This window comes from Tigriopus californicus, chromosome 1 (genome assembly GCF_007210705.1).
Source record: "Tigriopus californicus strain San Diego chromosome 1, Tcal_SD_v2.1, whole genome shotgun sequence".
Classification (NCBI taxonomy): domain Eukaryota; kingdom Metazoa; phylum Arthropoda; class Copepoda; order Harpacticoida; family Harpacticidae; genus Tigriopus; species Tigriopus californicus.
The window spans coordinates 8472322-8498235 of NC_081440.1; the positions used below are offsets into that span (position 1 = coordinate 8472322).

At 43.2% G+C, this 25914-nt stretch overlaps 1 protein-coding gene across 2 annotated transcripts; it reads left to right on the forward strand.

Annotated features, from left to right (window-relative positions):
* Window positions 1-855: 855 nt before the first annotated feature.
* Window positions 856-22242, forward strand: LOC131892921 (acetylcholine receptor subunit alpha-like). 2 transcript variants are annotated; one of them, XM_059242793.1, is made up of 10 exons: window positions 856-2234; window positions 6377-6531; window positions 7880-8060; window positions 9370-9654; window positions 10654-10790; window positions 11835-11981; window positions 13833-14174; window positions 19318-19746; window positions 20273-20687; window positions 21589-22242. In XM_059242793.1, exons 1-10 carry the CDS (start codon window positions 1986-1988, stop codon window positions 21787-21789), a joined length of 2541 nt encoding a protein of 846 aa, XP_059098776.1. In that variant the 5' UTR covers window positions 856-1985; the 3' UTR covers window positions 21790-22242. The 2 variants fall into 2 exon arrangements, with proteins under 2 accessions (XP_059098776.1, XP_059098784.1); XM_059242801.1 differs by lacking the exon at window positions 13833-14174 and having other exon boundaries at window positions 21589-22241.
* The last annotated feature ends 3672 nt before the right edge of the window (window positions 22243-25914 follow it).

Here is a 25914-nt window from a genome sequence, read left to right on the forward strand (position 1 = left end):
TAGGCCAGAATGGCACTATGATCATGGGAGCGGGGAAAAAGCGAAAGGGAGATTGACTTTACCAACATTTTCCTTTTACTCTCTCACCTCGATCTCCTGGCCTTCTGAGTAAGCTCAGAAGGCCACAACACAGCAGAGTACGTACGTACGTACATTGTACGTAGTTCGTTGTACCTAGCGGTTTCAATAGAAGAAGAGCAGGAAGAAGAAGCGGAGCAGCTACTTGGTGATTGCAAGGACTAACTGAGGAGGGAGCGAATTCATCCACCTACCAGTCCACCTTACGATGGCAAGACTCCATCCACTCGTTGATCGTTCCAAGCTCCCCCTCGTGGCCCTCACTTTCTTTACAATTCGGTTTGGAAAACCACGGCTCCCTTCTGCCCAAGTAGTGCTACATTCAGCACTATTACTTTGGCTCTTTCCCCCATTGTGCTGTAGATGCAGGAAACCAATTTCAACCGTGGAGACCCGTAACTCAAATGCAGGCAATGGGCGCAGGGGTAGTTCGAAATGCGCAACGAGCGAATATTTCTCCTTTTCTCAACCACGCGCGCACGCTCACCCCCCCTGAACCAACGAGCGAGCGCACAAAAAGTAAGAAGAAGGGAAAGAGGAGAAATACGAAGGAAACGAAGGAGCAGTTCGAAGGACACCAACAAAGGCCAAAAAGGATAGATAGAAAGATAGATGAATGGATGGATGGATGGATGGATGGATGGTGGAAGAGCGGTTATACTCGGTCGCCCGATTTGTTGCATGGTTGCAATGCTTGTGGCTGTCACCAACTCGGAGGTGGTTCTCTGGAGCAAGGGTGGAAGAGACGAGAGAGGGGAAAAGAAGGAATAAACGAACGAAAGGAACAAGGGGAGGGTATTCGGGGGTTACGTTGAAGGACGAGGAGAAGAAGCAAGAGGCCACACGGCAGGACACAAAGTATGTATGTTCCGTTGAATTGCTCCAGCGGCTTGGAGGAAAGAGAAAACCAACAGCTACGATCAAGTTTTGGGTAGGAAACACGCTTCCCCGAGACGTTCTTCGTTCTCATAGACGACGAAAACGTCGACAATTCACCAACCACCACTACCAACAACAACTCATTCGTTCCTCATTGCTTCGTTTGTTTGTTCGTTGGTTCGTGATGGCGTTGGCTCTGTTGGCGTGGATGCGGCAGCTCTGGGGCCCACTTTTAGGCGGCATTTAGCTAGCCGACCGACTGACTGACTGACTGACTGACTAGTGGGTATGAGTCTTTGAGTCCTTATACGAGGTGAGAGAAATAAAAAGGGAAAGAACGAAATAACGGAAGAAAGAAGGACAGAGTGAGGAGAGAGAGAGTGTGTGTGTGTGTGTTTCAGAGAGAGAGAGAGAGAGAGACAGACAGAGAGAAAGAGAGAGAGAGAGCACCAATGGGGAGGGTAAAGGAGAACCACGAGAATAAGGCGGATGTGAGCTCAAAGTAAGTTCGAAGGAAGAAGACCAAGGAAGAAGACCAAGAAGGAGACCAAGGAGAGAAAGGAAGGCTGAAAGAGCGAAGAAAAACCAGTCGAGGGCTGTCAAATCAGGAGAGCAGAGAGGTCCGCCAAGAAAAACGACGGGAAGAAAACGTAGAGCACGACTTTGATTTGCATCGAGCCAAGGCCAATTTCGCCCTTCGATTCAATCACGATAATGACTTGCTTGTGGTAGAGTGTTGTCAAGTGTCTTCTGCCGTTGCATTGGCTCATTTCGGGGGCCATGAAGTGTTGTGGGCAAGTGCGGACGCCATGTGCCCTTTGCTACCGCTCTTAATGTGGCCGTGATCATTTTGGACACATTTTGACAAATCTCGGCATCTGAGAGCCAACACCAAGGCGCTAACCTCATTGTTGCTATGACCTTTGAGCGGGCTCGCACCGCCATCAAAGGCTATATCCATTTCACTCCTCAATTAAAGGCCGTGTGCGTGGTTTGAGCCCATTCCTCTGAATGGGCAGATCCTCATTATGGACATCGTCAAGGGTAGCCGATTGTTTCGATGGTCGTGGTCGTCCCGGCTTCTTAAGTGCGTGTTCTTGGCCTTTATGGGAATATTAATCCACCACCCATCCGGAACCTGGGCTGGAAATCCAGATGCCAAGAGACTCTATGATGACCTGCTTTCAAACTATAACAAGCTCGTGCGACCCGTGGTGAATGTATCCGAGCCTGTCACGGTCAGGTTAAAGTTGAAACTTTCCCAACTAATTGACGTGGTGAGTGGGGGCGGACGGGGAGGGGGGGTGACTCATTAAGGCCGATTTGAATGTCGGAGAGTGTTGGAGCGTGCGTCCATGCGCCCTTGTGCCTGAATCGTCTCTAGTACGTCGTACATCGTACATTGTACAACGTACGTCGTACAGCATAAAGTGTAGGTAGGTAGGACGGTCCTGGCTGGTTTCGCTCTTTAAGATGAACAATGACTAGCTTGTCTCATCCGGCGGTCGAAATAAAGCCCCCCAAGAAACAAAGAAGGACTAGGACTAACCATGATTGAACCAGCGCCGTTCCTGGTTTCTGGTTTGACAAGGAAATTCTGGGGTTGAAAGTCTCTTGAGTCGACATTTCAGGAGACGATCAACGGAGAGCTAACAAGTTGCCAAGTCCGACGAGCAACCATAAAGTGGCCACATGCAACGCACAATTCCTTTGTTCAAATGCTATTAATTGCACTTAAAGCAAAATATCATTAGTCATCACGTTTTCTTCCCTACGTACTGTACGTACGTCCGTGAATCTTAGTTAGAACTCGTTTGGCATGGTACGCACTGGGCGTATTTCTGCCATTAGAACGCGGAGTTCCCCCGGGTTCCCAGGAGAATGAAGAAGGATAATTTCATTCAGGTTGCCTGGACAAGTCCTTTTAAATTTGCCAGTCCTCTTAAGAGCTTCGCTAGAAGGTTTCATTCGGTCTCTTTTTCTCTCTGATAAAAAGAAACGTGTACAGCACACACACTGAACTGGCTTGATGTTAGTAAGTACGTTCCCATTCCGTTGGATTTGCAGAACAAATGCTTGTAGTATGTGTAAACAAATATTAGATGGGCTTGATAAGCTACGCAAACGGAAGCATAACGTTTGAGAAGTTAGATCGTTTCGAAGAGCATTGATTTGGACTGGCAATTTGATTGGCTAAATATCGTTGCCCAATTTCGAATCAGCACCATTACAACTATCCTGTACGAGAATTCGTTACTAAAAATGGGGAAAAGGTATTCAATTTTTGTTGACCGCAACCCTTCGTGGTTTTTTGTCGTTGCAAATTACAATTTGCTCGCCTTCCCTTTTTCTTAGTTACCGTACAAACAAGGGTCGTTTGATCACATTTTTATTTCAATATTTGCAGGCGAAAAAGCAAAAATTGGTGATTATTTATTTATTTCCTGGCACTGTCAACTCTTCAGTAGCCGGGTTAGGTGGTTTTGCTACATGGTCAATTTGCGACGTAATAGATATATAGCTGTAGTAGTGTTCTAAGCTCGATATTGTGCTTTTAAAAACCGGCGGTGATACTAATTTTCGGATCTTTCTAATGAATCACCTCTCCTTCTCAATGACTTTGACGTTGCACCAGGATTCTAGTGTGGAACTGTCTGCACGACATAATCACATTTCCTTTTGGGTTTGGTAATAATTGGTTGTAACATGTGAAACCTTATGGCTCAATAAGGAGATCTGGCAAACTGGAGAGTGAACCATTGGCAATGACACCATCACTTGCATGCTTGTAAAGAATGGGGGAGAGAGAGAGAGTACGGTACTGTAAGTACATACAAGTACGCTCCCTGGAAAATGGGACCGAGCTAGCTTTGGTAATGGATTTGGAAGTGACCAGGATCCAATCGATTTGGGTAATTTCATCTGGAAAGTATAGTACGTTGGTTGAAGGTCGGGCACGCACGAATGAGCAGCATCCTCGATTTCCTTCTTTTCCAATCTGGTCATCCCACTTTATCAATTGCTGAAGGTGATGGCGATTTAATTGGCAGGATAAAAGATCCTCTTTGCTCAACGTGATTTATGAGCCTGATCACGTGGAACGAAATCCAGCTTGCTTTAGTGCTTCCCAACGTACTGTATGTACTACTACAATAGACTAATAGACTGGCGACGCACCTCAACTAAATTGAAACGAGACGGGGAACATTTTATGGCGATGGCTTTAGCTCTGTTACCCCTCAAACAGTAACAGTGGTGGTGGTGGTAGTAAGAGCAGCGATAGTAGCAGAAGTAGCAAGAGTTGAGCTGTGACATTGGTTGAGCTGCAGTAGGAGCGAGGGCTTTGTGGATTCCTTTTGTGCCCATCATGTCCTCATTCGAATAAAAATGGCCTCGGGCCTTGACCAAGCTCTATCAGTAACGGAGAGGGAAGGTCAAACTTCTAGCATTGTCTTTTGGGTGGATGGTTCAGTGGTTCTCTTGCTCCAAGACAAACCCACATTGACAATACAAACAGAAGACCACGCTAACCGGTAGGCAGGGCCCTTATTAAGTGGGAATAACTGTGCTCGTATTTCTTTTGGTCCACATTCTCTCCAAGTTTCCGCTTTGCCGCCTTTCTTTTGTTCCTTCAAACTTGCTCACCTGATTAATGAATCAGCCGGTTGGTTGGTTGGTTGATTAATTGATTGATTTCTTACGGTTGGCAATTGGACGCTACCCTCGTGGTAGTGCGTGCAATATCAGTGGTACCATGGCCATTCCAAACTACCATTGGACCATATGGTCCAATGACTTGGCAGCAAACTATTCTAAAGCTTCTGAACATCTTGTGCGGTCATTTTGACGCCAATCTGTCCCATACGACCAAACTTTGAAACAATGAATTATGTAGGCAAGGCTTGTAATCATCCGAGTTTGAGGAGGCACTGGTCAAAGAGATGTCGTTGAAATTTGATAGGGATAAAATTGCTCAGTGTGTAATTTGTAGATTTCACGCAGAAATATGATATAAAAAATATTTTTCACGAATTTCCGTTTCTTTCAACCCATTTTCGAAACACTTGGGCCTTTTTAAACTTTCCAATCTGATAGCGCAGTTTTCAAACTAGACACTTTTTAATATCCCATACTTGTATCCGACTGGCCGTTGAACAATCAAACAACAAGCTAAAGCAAGACCCGGCGGCGTTAATCCTGGCCAAGTCTTTTACACGAAGTTGGAGAAGCTAGCCCGACCAGAGCCTTTTCGAAAGAACTCAAGGCCAGCATGTTTATCTTTCATCATTGGAAAATCACTTTAATCAAGTCCAACAGATGCGTATCTTATATCCCTATTTTGTCAGCTTCATAGATTCCTTCAAACCAAGGAAGAAAAGTGTTTTGTAAGTTTATACTGAGCATGGAAAGAATTTTCGAATACGGTGGACATAAGGCAATCCAAAAACTTGCCAGCGAAGATGGTTTTGGGTTAAATCACCGATGAAGATTCAAGCTCAAAGTTTCTCAATAAATTGTACATTTAAAAGAAACATTTTCGTTCATTGAGTTCAAAGTCATCCTTGCTTAGCATGGGACCCAAAATTAAGTCTACCTAATCAATGAATGAAATACCAGCCAAACATTCAACATGAATTTCGAGTCAAACTAAATATGTAAAAAGGCTTATAGATTAGAGGTCATAATATTTGGGTGGCTTGAAAGTCAAAGATTTCAATAAAACCAAAAGGAACCATGAAATCGCCCTTTCTTTTATCAAACACTAACTTTTGTGTTGATCTCAAAAAGTCTAAAACTAACACATTTTAAACAAGTAATATCAAATGCCAACAATCTTTGTCCATTTTTAAAACGTATTCTATATGCTTTCGCTAAGCTCCAAAGATTCCAAATGGCAACAACGAGTTCACCTTTAAGTGTGTGCATTTAGGATCTTCGGTCAAGCATGTACGCGATGTGTCTTCAGGGTTTGTGAGGATTTTGTTTTTCAATCATCTTGATTGTTCGTCAACGAGATCTGGCCAACCCCTACATTTTCTCCATATCTTCTCTTTAAGGACTGATCTCGTTTAAGCTGTTTTGGATGCAATCCGCTATTTATGGATTGGAGTTTGTTTCCCAAGAGACCGAGAAAGCACTAGAGCCTAAAATGCGAGGGGGAATCCTGGGCCTTTATCTCGAGTGGGTCTGCTCCCCCTCTTCCTTTTTTCACATATTGTATTATAAAACAGCACAGAGATTGGGGGCGAACCTATCATTTCCTACTAATTTGTCTTGGACAGGGTTTAACGCTAAGATTGTTTGGAATGATTCCTTGCGAAGGCATGATGGTGGGGTGCGATTGGTGGTTTGGCTGTTAATATTCCGTTTCTCCCACCGACGTCGACCCCTGTCTAATTAAATCTACTTAATGTTCTAGAACCTGAAGAACCAAATCATGACCACAAACTTATGGGTGGAGCAATATTGGTATGACTATAAACTTCAATGGGATCCTCAGGAGTATGGTGGCGTGGATATGCTTCACGTTCCTTCCGACCACATCTGGAGACCTGACATTGTCCTTTATAACAAGTAAGTGCAAGCGAATGGTAAAGTCTTCGAAACTCACACCCACACCATCTGAGTCCGTGAGTCCGTGAATTCGTAAGTCAGTGAGTCCGTGGGTCTCTGGGTCCTTGGTTCAGTGAGCCAGTGAGGGAGTGAGGGAGAGCAACAAACTTGACTCTCATCTTCTTTGGTCGTTTACCGAGGAGTTAGAACAAAGGCCGTGATGGTGGAACAAAGGCCGTAATGTTGGGGCGTTCTCCTGCTATTTCTTCCCTTCCTGGGCTATGTTCACAAATGCTGTATGTAGTCGGACAGGAAGACGTGGTGTGCCATATGTGCTAGTGAAGTGTGTCCCATTCTTTCACTTCCTTCCCTCCCTTTCGTTCTCTTTTTGGTCTCTTTTGGTCTCTTTGTCTTCTTCCCCTCTTCATGAAAACTGACTTCAAAAGTCTGTCGTTCTTCTTCCAAGATGACTTGACTCATCCGTACAGACAAACGAACAGTACTACCTAAAACACTCGCACGCACTCTATGGTTACGCTCTATTTAGGTACAGGCACACATTGTGAAGGCTGATGGTGGAGTCCGAAGGAGCTCTCCAACAGAACGAAATATTAGTTTCCCAAAGTCCACTGAAATCCCTTCTTTTCCCATGCAAGCTGGAGACGGGGTCTTTCAAACTCTCTGAGTGGTGTCCCAAGCCCCTTTGACTTACTCAACTAATTCTTTAGTGTCGGGTGTTGTTATAATTGCTCGTCTGCCTAGTACGGTACGTACGCTCGTTCGTTCGTTCGTTCGTTCGTTCATTGGGCCATGGGCATCACGAGCTCAGCTCGAGCGAGCTCAGCCTCGCCTGATGCGGTCCCATTTGCCCAGTCACTTACGAACTCATCTATCCAAAGAGAGCAATCTAAATATCTTAAAAGTGAGGCTATTATGTCCTTAAAAGGGTCTCTAGGGGGCAGAGGGCTGTGGCAGTGAAGCACTCGTACAGACTGTGCCTACGAACGAAGGTAGGCAGAAATCATCCATTCCTTCATCTCTTCCTCCCTCCCTTCATGCATCTATCCATCCATCCATTCTCGTTGCACGCATGTAGTGAATCTGCTGCTACTCCTGTCCTCTTCCTCTTCTCTGACTTCTCCTTGGTTCCTTTCCAACCAATAGAGCCGGACTGGTAGGATATCCTTCCTCTTCGTGACTGGGAAGGCCATCCATGAGATTGGTGATGAAGTGGCGTCGAATATTTATCGTTGAGCCCGTTCCGTCCTGCCGACTTCCTTCCTTCCTCTGTTCCTTCGTTCCTCCATTCTTCTTTTTTCTTTCTATCATCATCATCCTCTTATTCGATTTCGATTTTTTCGTCTTCCAGTGCTGATGGAAACTTTGAAGTGACTTTAGCTACAAAGGCAACGCTAATGGCCTCGGGTAAAGTGGAATGGAAGCCGCCCGCTATCTACCATTCCTCGTGTGAAATGGATGTGGAATACTTTCCTTTTGACGAGCAAACCTGCGTAATGAAGTTTGGAAGTTGGACCTACGATGGGTTTCAGGTAAGGCGAGATCATTTTTCACCACAACCTCCAACAGCACAGCCTTACAGCCTCAATCGTTGGAAGGGGGAGGGAAAAGACAGAGAAAAGAGAGAGAGAGAGAGAAGAAAGAAGATAGAGAGCAGATACCAACATGATCATAACGATATATCCACTTTCATCATAAGCCACATCGGTGGAAGGGGGAGGGAAAAGACAGAGAAAAGAGAGAGAGAGAGAGAAGAAAGAAGATAGAGAGCAGATACCAACATGATCATAACGATACATCCACTTTCATCATAAGCCACATTGTGCATCATCACTATTCGCCTCAAGTTTTCATGAACAGCCTTGGCATATCCACTTGGCATATTTTACGAATCCTTTTTCACGTCGCCCGGGGTCTGTTGTAAAGATATGACGACCAAAGTACAAACCATTACAAGATACATTCATGATTGGGCTCCCTTGCCGGTGGAATGTGAGTGTATGCGTGATGAGGAGAGAGAACTCGCTGGATCAGGCCGCTTAGATAAATGGTAATCTGTGGGACAATTCTTGCCAGTTTATGCACACCCAGTCGAGGACGAGGAACCCAAAGAGCTCCTTGGCTTCACTTGATCCTGCCAAATGACGTTGTCGAAAGAAAGCCTTCAAAAATAACAAGAATCCCGAGTGTAAGCTCGGGCGGAGCAAAAGTTACCGCGCCTAATGAAAAGAATCCATTTATAAGATATATGTGCATCCATTATCATTGGGAAGAATCCAAGCATTAATTAACATGAATGGGCTTTACATCCGAAGTGTTCTCGATGCGTTGACCAACATACGTACGTACACTTGGAATAAGATAGGCTGATGGTGGTGATGGTGGTGATGGTGGGGTGGTTCATCTATGAGACGAACACGTGATGCAGCGGGTTGAAAAGCGAGGACGATGGTTAGTTATGGTTACCCAATATGGCCACTCCACTCCATGTTTTATTCATTCCTTCGTTCTGTACAATAGATGTAAGTAATGGTTATCATGTTACTGGAGTAGTATATGCTTAGCCAGTCGTCACCCGTTAGCCCCCCCGAATGGATCTATCTTGTCGTGAAGAATAGTTCGGAAGAAAAGGCTTTTTCCTTTCTTTCTTTCTTTCTCTCTGTTTGGGTACCTCCTACATGCATCTTTCATGACATACTAGCACGGTAGGTACGTGAAAGAAAAACTTGCCCTGCATCGAGAGCAAATAGCACCCGACGCAAATTGAGGATAGGCTCTTTTTTGTCTCTTCAAATAGTGAAAGAGGGACATCTCATTTTTGTTGGTTTATTTGCTTTCTAGGTGGATTTGAGACACATCGATGAAGAGTACGGTCGGCCAGAGGTGGAAATTGGCGTGGATCTCACCGAGTTCTACATGAGTGTGGAGTGGGATATTCTGGAGGTGCCGGCAATCAGAAACGTGAAGTACTACACTTGTTGCGAGGAGCCATACCTGGACATCACCTTTAACGTGACAATGCGACGAAAGACACTCTTCTACACAGTGAATCTCATCATTCCGTGCATGGGTATCTCGTTTCTTACCGTGCTGGTGTTTTATCTGCCCTCGGATAGCGGTGAAAAGGTAAGGAAACAAAACACGCCATGGTTGTAATCCCGTGCTTCTTACTTGCCTACGGTTTGGTAACATCGTCGTCATATCTACTAGTCATGTCCAGAATCTATCTCGAATCAAAAAGAGGGTCAAGCCCAATCCTCTGTTAAGCCTTCTCTGCCAGTAGACACTTTGTAACACGTACAGTAAACTCTGCTCTCGGTACACTTGTGAGAGAGTATCGGATAGCTCGTTGTGGTAGAGGTATGGCAGATAAAGTGCTGCCGTTTGAGGAAGCGGGGATTCAGGAATGGTCATGGTCAGGCGGGACTGAGCTGCCCGAGGCTATCCCATCAAAATGGAAAATGCTTTTAGTTAGCACAAACTGGGAATCCCTGCTGTCCGGGGGAATATATAACGATGAGCGACGATTCTAGTACGACATAGTATAGCAACAGCAGTAATAACCGGAGTGTAAAGAAAGGACCAGCAAAGAAGCTAAATCTACATACACACCAACGGCGCACACGTGAGAATGTACCTCTGGGAACCGCTCGAATCCTTCTGAACCCATAACTAATGAGACAATTTGAGCTTGAACCATTTCTGTAGTACTCTCATTGGAACTCACGGCTTTCACATTCCATTTTGCCAGTTTGCAAAGCAGAATGAATGTACGGGCACTCCAGGGATCCGAAGGGCTGACTTGTACCAGGCCTTCCTACCCTCGATTCCAGATGCAAACTCAATTTGAAGATGGTCCAACTTACAATCCATTGCAAGCTCTAGATAGTTCCAGACATTCTGAAAATGCGAAATTATTTCAGGAAATGGGCTTGTTCCACCTTAGCGGGCCATGCGTACTCGTTTGAGATTAAACGATGTTGAGGGGGTCAAATGGCCAAGCATCTGGATTAGATTGTGTTGCCATGATTCGTCTGAGAGAGTGCTAAAAATACCGATGACAAAAAGAAAAAGGCCCCATGGTCTCTCGTCAAATAATAGTTTTGCTTTGGTTTTATGTTTCAGGTCAGCCTGTCCATCTCGATTTTGCTCTCGTTGACTGTCTTCTTTTTGCTGCTGGCTGAGATTATTCCTCCGACCTCATTGGTTGTGCCTCTCCTGGGCAAGTTCGTACTTTTCACCATGATTTTAGATACGTTCAGGTGAGTCTTTTCCAAGCGTCAGTTAGAAAGCCAGTTACGTTGCTCGATACCTAACCAAACTGGCCAACAATTCAAAAAAAGCTGGTACCTGGCTTTGAGCCCAAAATGGTGGGTGAATCATGAAACGACTACTAAAGATAGGGAGGGAACTCAGTCGCTCGTGAACCACTCCAGGCATGCACGAAAAGAATCGGTCACGGATTGGGAGTCCTCTCGATTCATGTGATTCATCCAGCACAAAAGACGCTATGGCAGGTTTTCTAGGCCATTACTTTTTCGCTTCAACCAAGTCCTGACTTGTGACCTCCATTCCCATCCACAGAGGAAAATATGCACATACGTATTTACCTACCTCCCTAAAACCGAGTTGATGGACAACAGGGTGAACAAGGACTAAGAAGTGGGTAGGAAGTAGAGTGAGTCAAAATTAAGCCGCGTGAACTTGACCCTCTTCCGCCAAAGCTGGATTGTCTTTTAAGCCGACAGGAATGAGATTTAGTGGGCTTAACAATGAAGAGGAGGCTCTCTCCTCTTTCTATGGCTATGTACTAGTGCTGGCTTGGGAGTGTCTTCTGGGCTCTCCAAATTATGAGAGTTCGTGTGAGTTTTTCGTCTGGGGAGGCAGAAATAATGGTCTACCCCAAGAAAGCAAGACAGAGAGAGAGGAAAAGCGCGAGTTGTCGAAACACTGAGGGGATGTGTTCCGTCAGTCTGGAAAAGCTATAGTTTTTGCCATTATCATTTCTTGTCGGAACCTCTGGAGACCAACCAGACCAGGAAGGCGCCTGCCAGGCAACACGCCAGTCACTAAATAAGCAACCAACAGACCAACCTTGCGGCCTAAAAAGCTCCATGAATGACAGGGTCGAGATGTACGGACCGAAGATGATGTCTGGGTAATGGATATCAAAATGAATCGCCTTCCCGTTTCGTCTGACGGTCAATGAGTTCCCATCCTTTGGTGGGTGGGGGGACCTTCCCGATCGGATTTCCATAGGCGCAAACAAAATACAATGCAATCCATGCTCGTTCTTTTCGTTCCAGTATATGTGTGACTGTTGTGGTTCTCAACGTACATTTTCGTACCCCGCAAACCCACACCATGGCTCCTTGGGTGCGACGTGTGTTCATCCACATTCTGCCCAGACTTTTAGTGATGAGGCGGCCTCATTATGACTTGGATAAGCACAGGTAGGCTAACCGTGTCCGCCGCTCATTAAAACCTCGAAAAAGGCTCCTGGCGGCTCACTTACGTACAACCAACCAGCCGTGATGCCCCTTGGCAGCTGGTGCTGACTCACGCACACATGATGATCGAAATGGTCTCTGCGGCGAACTTAAAGCAAGTAGGGGCTGGGGAGGTATGACTTGTAAAATGTCACGAGCAAAGCAGCCAACCGACATAACAACAAATGCACCACCACTTATTGGCTAACAAACCCTAGCCAGCGAGTCTACGTACTTGCTACTTACTACTTTGTCGTGGGGACTGACTGGTTCCTGGTCAAACGAATCAGTGAGCGATTGCCTTGCTCTTCAAGGAGTGGGTGGGAGATGTCTGTGTTTACAACGGAGACCTTGGATATGATTACAGTGTCTACGTAGAGGCCGATAGACATGGGTAGTTACCTATAAAGGCATTAGGATGCAAAGATTTTTGGGAGCAGTCATCAACTCTGTCCTAGTCAACCTCGTCACTTTTTTTGTCTTATCTTTGCCCATACCGTTTGGGTGTTGGTATCATGTACCTCGCTCGTATGTCCTAAATTTGAATGACAGCGGCTTAAGACATGCTTTGGGAACGATTGTAATCCACGACAAAATAAATCTGTGTCCTTTATATGGTTGCTACTTTTTCTCATCTCCTCGAACCCGAGCCTCTATACCTGGTCTCACTTCCATCGGAAGCTCATTCAAAGTGATGCAAATCTGAAGCTCCAAGTCATGCTTTCTGACAAAGCTGCTCCAGAAGCATATAAATTAGGAGTAAATAAATGGCTTTGGGTTTTGGGCATTCGATTCATACTACATAGTATTCAGAGTAGTAGAAGTAGTAGATGGATGGATGGGATGATGTTTGGAGGTGAGACAAGGTGGCCCACTCAACCATGCCCGCTAAATAAAAACTCCCTCTAATTCATTGTCCTAAACTAAATTCGATACCACTCTAAAGCCTTCATTGTGCCAAATGGCTACACAAACGACACAGAAATGACACCATTATGTACGTAGAGGGAGGCTCAGATTGACTAAGACAAAACACGCCAGCCAAATATGTGTGCGTGTTTCTGCCTTTATGTATGAGCAGTCTCAATTCAACTTACATGTTTTGAGTCTTGATCAATAAGCCGGCTTTGGGATCACATAAACGGACCTTTCACCAGCCTGGTATTCATAATTTAAAACCTTAACTTTTCTTCTTTTCCTGCGTCTCTCTCTCTTGATCTCGTTCCTCAATCCATGATGTCCTTCACATCCACATCCACTCCACCTTCCTCTATATCCCTTTCTCAACTTGAACTTGATTTCCTTCACAACGTTCCTCCTCACATTCCTCCATTCCTCCATTCCTCTTGTGCCTCTTCATTCTCCTCAATTGGGTTGTTGTCCCTTTTTGCCCTTTCCGTTCGTTTCTTCTTTTTCTTTGTCCTCAACCTGGATCTATCCACAAACTCTTTTGATTTCGCTTTCGCTTTCTTTTCCGATCATCATCATCATCATCCGTATCAACCTGTGCTCAAATTGATCGTTCTAACCTGTTCGGTGGGAATGACGTATTGTGCCAAAACATATATACCATTTCTGACACCATTCCCTGCCTGCCCTAAACGGCGGCCTTCCTCGCTTTCTTCCCACGCACCCATGGGTTGATGGAACCTGCGAACCTTTACTGCTTTCCATGCACAAACGCAAACAACCCCTTCCTTCGTTTTCCTACCCTACCACAATCACGCCTGCCAAAAAAACCTTACTTTCATTGGTGAATGAACGCTCTCCTTATCACTCACGCCATTATTCCTTCTGTGTTCCACCAATTCCCAGAACGGAGGCGTTCAAAAATCCATTTTACACATTCCTTACGAAGGACAATTACTATTCTTCTACGACTGATATCGACCCTCAGCTGCTCAATGAGAGCCTTAAAAGTTTCACCAGTATCGCGAAAGACACCTCCCAAGCCTTAAAGCGCGAGCAACGCCGTCGAAGACAACAACTGAAACAATTCTATTACACGTTGGCATCAACCGGCCAACTGGCTTCCAGTGCTCCGTCCCTCACTTCGCTAAAGCAACAACAGCAAGAGCTGCAACAACGACAATACGCCGCTGTGGTCGCGGCTACAGCAGCGGCCGATGCTGCGGCAGGGGTGGATTTCTCCAAGCGGTAAACACATCTATCTACGGCTATACCTCTAAACCAAGATGTGTACAAAAACATCATACAGCCAGCCTCCTTTTTGGTTCATTTGTTTGTTGAGAATGATTTGCTAGCTTCTTGCATGATGTGAATGACTCTTGACAGGCTTTTGCTGACCCTCGGCTTTCCAGGAATTGTTTGAAGTGTCAAGTGGTTCTTGCCATCAATGATCAGAGAAGCTTTCCTTTCTGTGGCTCCATCTAACCTAGACAAATCAAACCCCTAAGAAAGCACGCGTTCCCCAATGATCTACGTTCAATCAAGTATTTTTTTTTTTTAATTTATCGTAGCCTACGTAGAAAAAATGTTGAGAAACATCGGGGATGCTTTATCAAAACCTTGTATTCCAATACAATTAAAAAAATATTAAAGCGTAACAACATGAAAATTCTCTTGCATCCCTAATACCATGTACGTAGTGTCTAACTCCACTTTAGTAGCTCCCAACCCAATAAAAATCCCTTCAATAACCGTTGCTGACTTTTCAACACCAGATGGTTTTCGTAACAGGGCCGCAGTTTGATCGTTGGGACTTGCTTTACCTACCACAAGAAAACCAGATCTAGTTGGTCATTGAAATTTTATTCCGTGTTTTGATAAAATCATTGTCGATTCTTGCAGTACAAAGCAAATTTCTGAACAACCTTCAGTATTCAAGGTCACATTAAGACGCGCACAGTTGACTCGATTGTCCTCAAAAGTCAGTTCAGATATTGTCTAGGGAGAGTCTCTGGGTTAGCTGGAATGAGTCGGAGTTGGGGGTTTGGACCGAAGATTTTCCAGTCATGGTCCCAAAACAGCAATGACTCAATCAAGCCCTCCTTTAATACAAGATCACTCGCACTTTTTGAACGGATAATGCTTTTGCAGGGATAAAAAATGGAAATATGACCAGTCTGTTCCACATTTATGATATCATATTCAATCTTATAAAGGCCTGAATAAACCAATGTTTGATTGGGCTTTCCATGACAGAAGCCTAAATGAATTTGATCAAGCTGTTTGGGTTTTCTACAAGCGCTTACCAATCTTGTATAGAAGAAATCCTTCCTATATACAGTAGATATCTCTCTCTCAATGTGAGGAGTTCCTAAATCCAGAGCCAATACATGTGGAGTTCTCGTACTTCATTCAATCGACGTTTCATCGATCGCTTTAAAAACCTGGAGACTTGCTTTTCATATTCCAATTAAAGGGAAAACTATTCTGGAATCTGAGTGCTCGGAAGTGCCAGGCTAAAATATTCTGTTAAGTGACTTTTCTTGTCGACCGACTCTCATTTCCCTTCTTCCTCCGTTGAAAATAAAAAAGAGAAAGAAAGAGAGGGAGAGAGAGTTAGAAGTGTTTGCACTGAAGTACATTAATGTCCCCATGAGAAAAAGCGACATGAAAAGTTGATGGCATTTGGAAAAATAATCCGTGGAAAAGCTCTGTTCTTCACCGTTATTTATTCAAGAAAAGACTTCAAATTTCTACTCTGGGCGAATACTTTTTTGGGTTTTCCAATCGGCATCACTCTATCCTGGATGATGACAGGAGATCGCTTGACATCTGCTTTGACGTACCCACTAAATATACCCACTCGGCTATCCAATTACATCGACTTCTATAAATGTAGTCCACAAGTGTACTTGTGAAGGGACGAACGAATCATCGACATCCAATTGAATGGCACTTGCCATGTACAAATACGTAGCATGTGAAGTCCGACGCTTCAACTGATATGAGATAGCCTTTAACTACGTTCCATGAAGGTGAATGCCACCACCTACTTTTACCCAAGCCTCAAAGCTGGTCCATTTAGGTTCGTTCGTGCATTTGTCAACATTCGATTCAAATCCTCACCATGCATTGTAAAAGTGCAAGTGAGCTGGAATAGATTCAAGCAATGTCAAAAGAATGCATTCAATGAGCGCGGGGTTTGGATGATCTCTCTGTATCCGCACAGCTATGATATCCATCCCCCCAGACCGAAGACCCAAGAGCTTGTTGGCAAACAACGTGAAATGAGTCCATTAGAGACTTACCTACTAGGTCAATAAAAACAAGATGTGGTCTCGTGCTTCAACCACTCGTCCTAAGTTCTATCGAGTGAGTTATTGAACCCATTTCAAGGCGGTGTGAGGCCAGCCACTAAGGCTGAAAGTTTTTTTCCTTCTCAGGCAAGCTTCGGTAATGTATATCCTCACATTAAACAAGTTCCCAACAAACACAAGACGACGACGGTAGCGGCATAGCCATGCCCTAAGCTTTAAGCCATGGACAACTGGAGATATGGACTCACAACGGTAGTGGAAATTTCGCATCTGCTAAAAATTTCGTACAAAAGGAACACTTAGTTTGACCAAACAAATCGACTTGACCAAGCTGGACCACAAAATCTTGATCAGATAACTCAGAGGAGCGAGTCGAAGTTTTCTAGTAATTACTACATAAGATTTGAATCCTAATTCTCTGCCTACTCTTGGCCAGATACATAATGTTTTGACGAAATAACTTTCCAAAACACAATTTTAAATCAAGTAGAAGGGTGATTTGTCATGATAGAGACTCGCCCTCCTAACTTGATTAATATGGGTCAAGCTACTTTATCTTTACTATAGAGAGAGAAGGAAGCGTGATATGCCTATAATCTAATGTAAATTGAGTTTACAATCCGAGTTATTGTGATGGTTACAGTTCTCCAACTCCCTGTCATGACAAACCGTCCTCTCAGGTGGATTTGCCACACCACGTTACGATCTGAGTTTTTTTTTTTTTTAATCTTATGCATCTATTATGAAAGGCGACTCAGAGTTGGCTCATTTCGATATAAAAACTGTCCGCAGTCCAGGTAAAATCTAGTAGTCTGCCTATGCCTTGCAAATGCCGATGGGTGCTCTTCTCGAGAAGGCGTTCTCGAAACTGTACTACTGTAATGCATTAATAATGGAGCATTTTTTTGGTTTTGTGAATACGAGTACGTGCAGTGTACACCTTGAACTCAAAAGGTCAATAGATCCTTGAAACTAACCCCGAAACATGTTCCACATGACACGACCTCGGTGTGTTATTTTCTTTCTGATGGATGGGCCAATAAGCTTCATCCAGAACCCCAGCAGAGTGCAATAGGGACGTTTAGGCAAGCTCTGGTAGGTTCGTTTGTTTGCTGATTCCATTGTCAGTGATGCAAGTTTGGGCTTCAAAAGCATTTTTGAGAAGCTGACACTTCTTTCACGTTGCTATATGAAAACGCCTACTAGTTTGAAACGCCAATTTTGCATCACGTGCATTGGTAGGCACGTTTGTTAGCTGGTACCAACGCTTCCTTAAATCTCCGAATACGTTCTCAGTTGTTCGGTGCATATTGCATATTTTGAGGTTTCGATTGAAAGTAATTATGATTCTTGATGCCACAAAGTTCGTAGCCATTCCAATATTGGGCCCAATTTGGATGAAACGACACAAGTTTTTTACAATTAGTAACATGTTAGCACTTTTGGGCTAAAATAACAGGAAAAAACAACAACAATTTTTCATGACAGAAATGAAGGGCAGAGAGTGAACCAACTTTACGATCCATAAGTTATCCACAAGGCCAAAGCTGGTTTCAAGTAACTAACTCAGTAGATGACATTGGAAAAAGCCTTTTTTCTGGTCCATGGAGTGGAATGGCATTCATCCATTGATTAACAAGTCACTGGAATTGACAGCCAATGGCTTTTCCACCTTCCACAGTACTAAGAAAATGAGAACAAATAAGAGCACCCCTATTCATTTCTGTAAAAGGGCAAACATGAAAACTCTGCCTGCACTTCTGTAAATTGAGGCTTCATCTATCGTTCATACCTGCCTCTCCAAATGTGTTTGTTATCCAAAAATGGATTCTTTGAATCATTAGGGGAGCCTCAAACCTCGATTGATGCATTGGCGTTTTCAGCAAAACACACGATTAGACCGCTGTTTACCCGCTCAGTTTTGGGAATATTTGAACAACACCGTGTCAGCTAAAACACATATTAGTGACAAGACAAATGCTCCTCTTGGGGAGATATCTACGCTATAATGATACATCTTTATGGCTGCCTAAGTAGTAAGTAGGTCATCTCGCCCAAGACTAAACGAGACAACGGTCTATTCTCGATCTCATCAAGGACATTGACGTAGAAACGGACCCAATAGTGGTGGTTCTGATTCATGAGCACAAACTTCAGTGAACTAATCGAGATGTGTTTATTGAACCGCCAATGGTATCCGTCCAAGCAGGAATGATAAATACATTCTCTTTGCGTGACAGGGTCAATCGGGGCCACACTTTCTCATATCGTAATGTCTAACAACGTGAACCATGGGTGATACGAGCACTTTACTCGATCACAACACACACACACGCACGCAGACACACATGGAGGGCGTATACTTATGTTGCAGTACAGTAGAGAGGAGAGTGGTAAAGATTGATTAGTCAAGAATACTCCAAGCTTGAATCGGAACAAGGTAGAGAAGCATGTGTGTGGCCTCAATTGACATTATGATTTGGGGTTTCCGCTTTTCGGATATGCAATACCTACTGAAACGTCCACCTCTATCAAGCTTTGACTTAACGTGAGATTATTTCATGACCCTGAACGAAATGGAGACTCTAGAGCTTTCAAACTCGGCCTTACATTGGTAGTTTTGAGTAAATTCATTCAAAACTTCTCTCATGAGGCAAAGTATTTGGAAAAAGATAACTTTAATGCATGCATGTAAAAACCGCACATGCACTCGTGCGTTTTCCTTTGTGAAACCTATGCAGGTGGTCCCGTCATTGCTGTTGTTAACATTATTATTATTTTTACTATTATTACTATTATCATTATTATTACTTTGATTAACATTATTGTGATTATTATTATTATCATTATTGGCATTGCTGGTATCGTTATCCTTCTTGTTGTTGTATATAATCAATGTCGTTGTTTTTATTCATATCGTTCTGAATATGATACTTATTCTCAAGACTCCGCCTCACTTATGACTGAACTATTTCTTTCTTGGCTCCGAGCGTTGCTGGATCGAATCGAGTTGATCCGTGTATAAAGTGGAACACAATCATGCTAATGGTCCTTGATCTTGTTCCATATTGCAGTGTTCAAAATTCCACAGCCTCAAACTCTCACGGTGGGCCCAACCGAGGCAAACATCGCATTCTGGTGAGGACGTGCAATGGATTGGAACTCAGAGAGCCGCCCTATCAGAGGGACCAAAATCTTCTCCCGTATCCTCCCGTGCCTTCGTCTTCTTTCAAACATATGAATTCCACTTCCGCCGTCCCCACGGGCGTTCCCACGTATAAACTGCACAAAGCCTCGTCCTTGGATTACATGGGCCAATCCACGGATGTGAACAGCCCTTTGCTCGGCGGGACGGGGGATGAGGACTTGCTCCAACACAGTCCGGAATTCCCTCCTCGAGCCAAGTCATCCTTAAGCCATAATAGTGTTCAGAGTCAGCATAGTTTCCGTTCTATGAGGGCTCCCGGAGGTATTGGTGCTAATGAAAACTCTCAGGCCAAAAGGTAAGAAACAGGGAAAAGGGATAAAAAGTAGTTTGCACACTGTCAGGTCTCTTACCTAATGCACAGTAGTAACGATAACCCTAGACGTTTGGATCGGATGCTAGCGATTGTAGATCTCGGACTTTTAGTATTTTCGGGAGCTTTCCGAAGAAAAACAACCGGACCTATCGCATCTGGCTGGGAATTTTGTGAATCAAGGTAAATCTAGCCCTCGGCAGTCCCCAGGCACCTTCCGCGTCACCGCCTTGTCCTCCCATGAATAAACCATGAGAAATAGACAATGGGGTCCAAGCGTTCGTAGGATTGTACAATAGAACGGCACCATGTTTCAACTTGCTCATACAAATTGTTGTGGGAAGGGCATTTCTTTGGGACATATTAACCATTGCACCAGACCACTAGCGTTGTGTCCTTACCGATATGCCAAGTGCGCATGCTGTTGACCTTACTGTACTGACCTGTGATCCATTTTTACATACAATTAGATGTTTCGCTTACTAAGGATGCTTGTTTTCCTTGACTCTAGACGTCACAATGGGTTGATGACTCCCCTGGATGAGGCGGTCCAATATTCCGGTAGTTGCCAAATCCATGGCAATGCACCTCGGTCTCGCTACGACGGCTACCATCAATCTTTCGAAGGTGGTGGTCATACTATGTCGGGTTCTCAAAGTGGCTTCCATTCCAATAAAGCTTCGGCCTCTCATCTCAATGTATCTGGCGGTGGTCCTGGAGGAGCGGGAGGGCGAGGCCCTGGAGGACTCGCTAACCGACTTGGTAATGGTGGTGGCGGTGGTGGTGCCCGAGGAAGCAATATTGAGCCTGAGGCGCCCCTCTTTACACAATACCAGCCTCATCTCATGTGTCCTGAAGTCAGTAAAGCTCTCTCGGGAGTCATGCTAATCGCAGAACAGAAGAAGAGATTGGAAGAAAGCACAAAGGTAAGAGGGGCCAGTAGCGTATGGATAAGATAAACGGAACATGTGTATTGTATAACTAAATAGTAAAACACATCCTTCGACACTGCCAGGCCTTAAAAAGGACGGTTGAAGTTGGAACAACTCGGTTCGACTCGTCAACAAGTTTCAATATTGTCTTGCACCCATCTTTTGCATTCAACATTCAAAGAAGTTTTAATGAGGGTGGAGGTATCGCATTCAGTGAAGTTTTAATGAGAGTGGAGGTATCGCATTCAATGAAGTTGCAATGAGAGCTAAGATAACTTGGCATCCGGCGACGTCTAAATTTTCGTTGTTTTGACAAGATGATGGCAACTGGTTCTCAAACGTGGCTTAGCTGACTCTTTTTGTCTAAGATTGGGCCTCTTCATCTCTGGGGAGGAGGACATGATGTAAAAGGAGGACAAGAGGGTTCATCTTTTCGCATTGCTTAGAAAAGTTATCTTGTTTCACCACAATGACATGATATTATAGCAAGGACGAGGAAAGAGCCAGGGTCAAATACAGAAAAGAGCGCGCTTGCTTTGAGTCAGTGGCATTGTTGTCGATTTGATTATCTTTCGTCAGGTGTCCAGACTAAGCATATATTTGGAAAAGTTCTTGGGGTAAGGATGAACGTTCTGAGGTTGCTGCAGTGCTACACGGTCATTTAGCAACAGTTTTTTTTGGTTTGGTTTTTCACTGGCATTTTTTCAGAGGTGCACTAATTGCGGAAAAGCTGGACCTGAATTGCAAAGTGATCCGTGTACTACGTAGAACACACATGTACACGTAGCATGACAAAATGCTTCATCATCATCATCATCATCTCTTGGTCGTGCTTTCATGATCACTGACATGTAACAAGTGTGCTTCATTTCTTTTGTCTCGTTCTGTGTTGTAGGTTATCGAAGATTGGAAGTATGTGGCCATGGTTTTGGACCGACTTTTCTTGTGGATCTTCACTGTGGCTGTCTTAGTGGGAACAGCCGGTATCATATTACAGGCTCCGACTCTTTATGATGACCGAGAACCACTCGATGTCAAAATATCCGAGATTGGACTGGCCACCGCTCGACCAATGGCTGGAGTCAACAAAATGTGAACCACTCCAACCAACCAACCCAACGAGCTACTCACTGCTCACAAACAGTACGGAATATTTTCCATATTGGCATTGACGTTTTTTTGCTGTCATTTGCAATTTATGCGAGTCTGTGACATTTTGGTCAGCATCACCATTATCAGCCCGACTGTCATTGTTGTTGTCATCATCATCATCATTGTCTTCAAAATGATGAAAATGATAATGTGCAGAAGATAAATAACAACTAAAGTAAAGCTAAAAACAACATGAAACGCCATACCTTCTGCCTAACAAGGTAACGAAAATGCCTGCTCTCGAAAAAAAATGAAATTCAAGCACAATTTGTAGCTATCAAGCTTATAACTCAGCAAACAACGAATGATATATATCTTCTACTCTTATGAATGTTGCAAGATGTGTCCTCTCAGTGATGGTTTGATAATTTTGATCAATAAAACCACATTTAATTTATAAGAGTTAATTTTCACTTCATCAAACGCTCTTAAATTTAAGAGTACTTATGAGCTTTCGTGTTTCAGGTCATCAATGATCAATTATTGGGCTGAAATTTTTAGGGAGGCTTGGAAAAGCATTGAGAGGCATCCTTGACACCTAAGGAACCTATATGCATGCAGGTTTTGATGCTAATAATCGTCTTAATGTCCATTTAGCTTTGTATACCATATGAGCTTCTTGCTTTCCTTGTGAGATCCATTCAAGGGTCAAGGCTTTTAAGACGCAAAGATGTGTCGATGTCAAAGCATGAGCGTGCATAAGCCTATCACACAAATGTCGTTTCCTTGGCTGAATACCTGTATCATTTTAAGCAAGACATGTGCTATTGTCCTTGATATTGACATTCTTACGCAAGTTGCCAGGTAGACAGCTTCGATCTATGGCAACAAATCCGTTTTTCTTTTGGGAATGTGCTATCAAAGGCCAAGCTGAACAGAACTGTGTCATTTACTTTGTAAGTGTAAACAATTGCAAATACAAACATTTTGGTTTGAAATGTAATTAACTATAATTACAATTACTTTATTTCCAAACTTGTTCAACTACAATTACAATTTCTTTTCAATTGTAATTCAATTACATTTTACTTGCATTTTCTTCTCGTTTTGCACAATTGTTTTTACGGGCCCCGTTTTGAAATTTTCTTGTCATTTTTGTTTGCAATTTACCCTCAGGGTTATATGAAGTTGTAGCGTGATTTTGATGAAATTTCATAGGATTTTTGTCTGAATAGCCCTAATGGTATTTCAACCATTCTCCTATTGTTTTGAAAACAGATATTTCATGACCTTTTGTCATGCTAAGGTTGCATTTGGAGATCCGAAGAAAGTTGTTGGCCTTTAACTTTTTTTATAATGCCTTGCTCAACATCTGTCAATTTAGCATCAGGGGTTCACCAAAGACGTTTGAATTGTACGAGAGAGATTCGTCTAAAGCATATCAAAGCTAAAAAAGGTTGGAATTAAAGGTTTTATGTGCTGAACAATGATGTATATCTAAGAATGATTTAAAGATCTGTGCGTGAAAACGTGTTATGTGGATTAGAATGTGATTGCAATTTGCAATTGAAAAAGCTCAATTATATTGGCCGAAATTTAATCAATCAAAATTACTCCGAGCTCCAACGTAATTCATTAAAATCACATAAAAATATAATTACAATTACAGCACAGGTCTGAAGCTGAAAGTCTAACCCCAATAATTGTACATTGCTATGTAATCGCCAATGAGCACGTTCATTTAGAACAAGTCTTGTTGCTGTTTTTTTTTGTTTTCTGTTGTTACGTGACATTACAAATTGATGATGACCTCTATAAACATCAATTGCCAGCTTGGCAACGGGACTGATGAGACTGTTGGAATCAAGTATTGATGGGCAGTGGTGTCATCCGAAAACGAAAATCGATGCCCTCTACATATATTGCTCATTGTTCCTTTCGTAGTCAGAAATTGAGTGCCACAACGAATCAGCGCAACTGGTAGGCCTGTCTGGGAAAGATCCGATAAAGGTTTCGCAGTTCGACATCCGGCATCACTTTGTGTGTCAGAAAAGACAATTTCCAGAAATTATCCCCAACTCTAGACTGACAACTTTTTTTCTTTTTTTTCTCATTTATATAACATCCAATGTGTGATTTGAACGGGCATGTCACAAAGACGGAACGATAAAATTCTTCCGAGCCTGACCAGGAGGCTTCTGAAGTGGAGTGATTCTCCTGTACCAACGAGCCAAGTTGCAAGTTGTCCAGACATTGGACAAACAGAGTGCCTTCAAGAAGGTTCTACTAAGTATTAATTTGCGTAAGAGATATGGCTGGCTTTGCCTTGGTAAATTACTTCGCAAGTGGATATGAATTAAGGACTGAACTTCAAAGATGAGGGAACGAATTCTGAAGACCTTTGAAGATTCTAGCTAAGAAGCGTGGCTTGGATGAAATGTTGACATCAGATCAGATCATTTTGGTGGTAAACGGGGGAAAACGTAGGGTAATACGAAACCTCTAACAATTCAAAGGAAAATGTTCAAAACTTTCACCTTGTAATCGAGTATGTCTCTAGGCATGATTCCAAGTTCCAAGTAGTTACATGGATCATTTTATGCATGGATGCCTCAATCATATCAGGGAAGCCAAGAAGACGCTCATTCATCTCGAAGATGCAAACCTTGTCATTCTAGTGATAATACAGTTTGACTTGTCTTTCGCAAGTTCCAGGAAATCCATTCAGTTTTTAGTTATCCCGCAACCAATATCATGATAGAAATATATTTGATTCTAATGTTCAAATTGAAGTAGATCCCAAATTAGAACCTGAAATGGGATGTCAAGATTCTCAGCTGGTGGTTTTACTTGTTTACCACTTGGTCTAGTGCAATGATGTCGGAATACAAGGATGCAGACATAGGCTGTCGGCAAACGAATCCCTTCCTATTCCATGCACGTCAATGAGCTTATTTGGAAACCAGCTTTGCGTATTTGAACCCTAAGTGTGATTTTTCAAAGTAATTCAGTGGTGTTTATTGAATTGAGGGAAATTCAAAACTTGCTATAGCCATTGACACGGGGCACGAACCGGCAACGCCATGATCTTCCTCGTGGACGATTATGGTGTTGTTTTTCCAACGATCGAATGACTCTCGCTGATGCAAAGACAAGATCAAATTTCAGTGCTCGTTACTCGTAAAAAGATTAAGTGCCTTAATTAGGATCCAATTTAGTAGAAATCCACTACTTAAGGGCCGAGTGTTGGCTAGTGTCATCTCTTTAGTTTAACGAAGTCACATTTCAAATGAAAGAGTCCCAAGAAGGCCCAAGTTTGTTTTTATTTTCATTTCCGCTGGAGTAATAGGAATTTTTGTCCCTCTGTCTATCTCTACTGCCTTAGTCTCAAACGTACCATAACACCCAAACGGATGAGGTAAATTGCATAAAAATCTCATAAAACCATGAAAAATGTCGGCAAATGGGCTGAGCCTTTCTTCCCCTTTCTTCTCTGAGCAAACACTCCCCACATCTTGGTTCCTTTTGGTCTGATCCAGCCCATATTCTTTAGGATAAACTAGGGACAGGTCATTGGAATAGATCCTCGAGGCTTAGGAGAAATTATGGAACATTTCTGGTACTAGTGTACATGTACAAACGTGCAATAGTAGACAACCCGTTTTAGTACAATATCCAGTGGGATGTTAATCCTTAACCTTGGTCGCTTGGATACACGGGCTAGTCTTGGTGTATTCAGAATGAAACATTGGCCAGCCTTGGAAAGTTTCAATCATGGATAGAGAATATGGAATGGAAGTTTATGTTGAACACATGTTAGTAGTTTAGTACCATGGTTGCTTGGCCAATCTGTTTCTCATGGGCTGTTTGGGTTCAACTAAAGTAGTCAAACAAAAAACAGTTAAGGTAATCCTAACATCTCTGTATGCAAATCTCACCCATAATAGTGCATCCAAATTCTGAGTGGAGCCCCAAATGTGATCCTTTGACATGAAATGGTTCTCTGCTATTACTAGTATGCCATATGAAACAAGTTCTCACGACTTGCATGGGGGCTTTTCTGATTTGGTATTTAGACTTACTTTTGTTTGGGTCAAACGAGATAAAAAACGAACAATGACTGGCCTGA

Coding starts and splice junctions, on each gene's coding strand:
- LOC131892921 (XM_059242793.1), top strand. CDS start 1,986: ATGGACATCGTCAAGGGTAGCCGATTGTTTCGATGGTCGTGGTCGTCC. Junction 2,235..6,376: donor TTTCCCAACTAATTGACGTG/GTGAGTGGGGGC, acceptor TTAATGTTCTAG/AACCTGAAGAACCAAATCAT. Junction 10,791..11,834: donor ATGATTTTAGATACGTTCAG/GTGAGTCTTTTC, acceptor TTTTCGTTCCAG/TATATGTGTGACTGTTGTGG.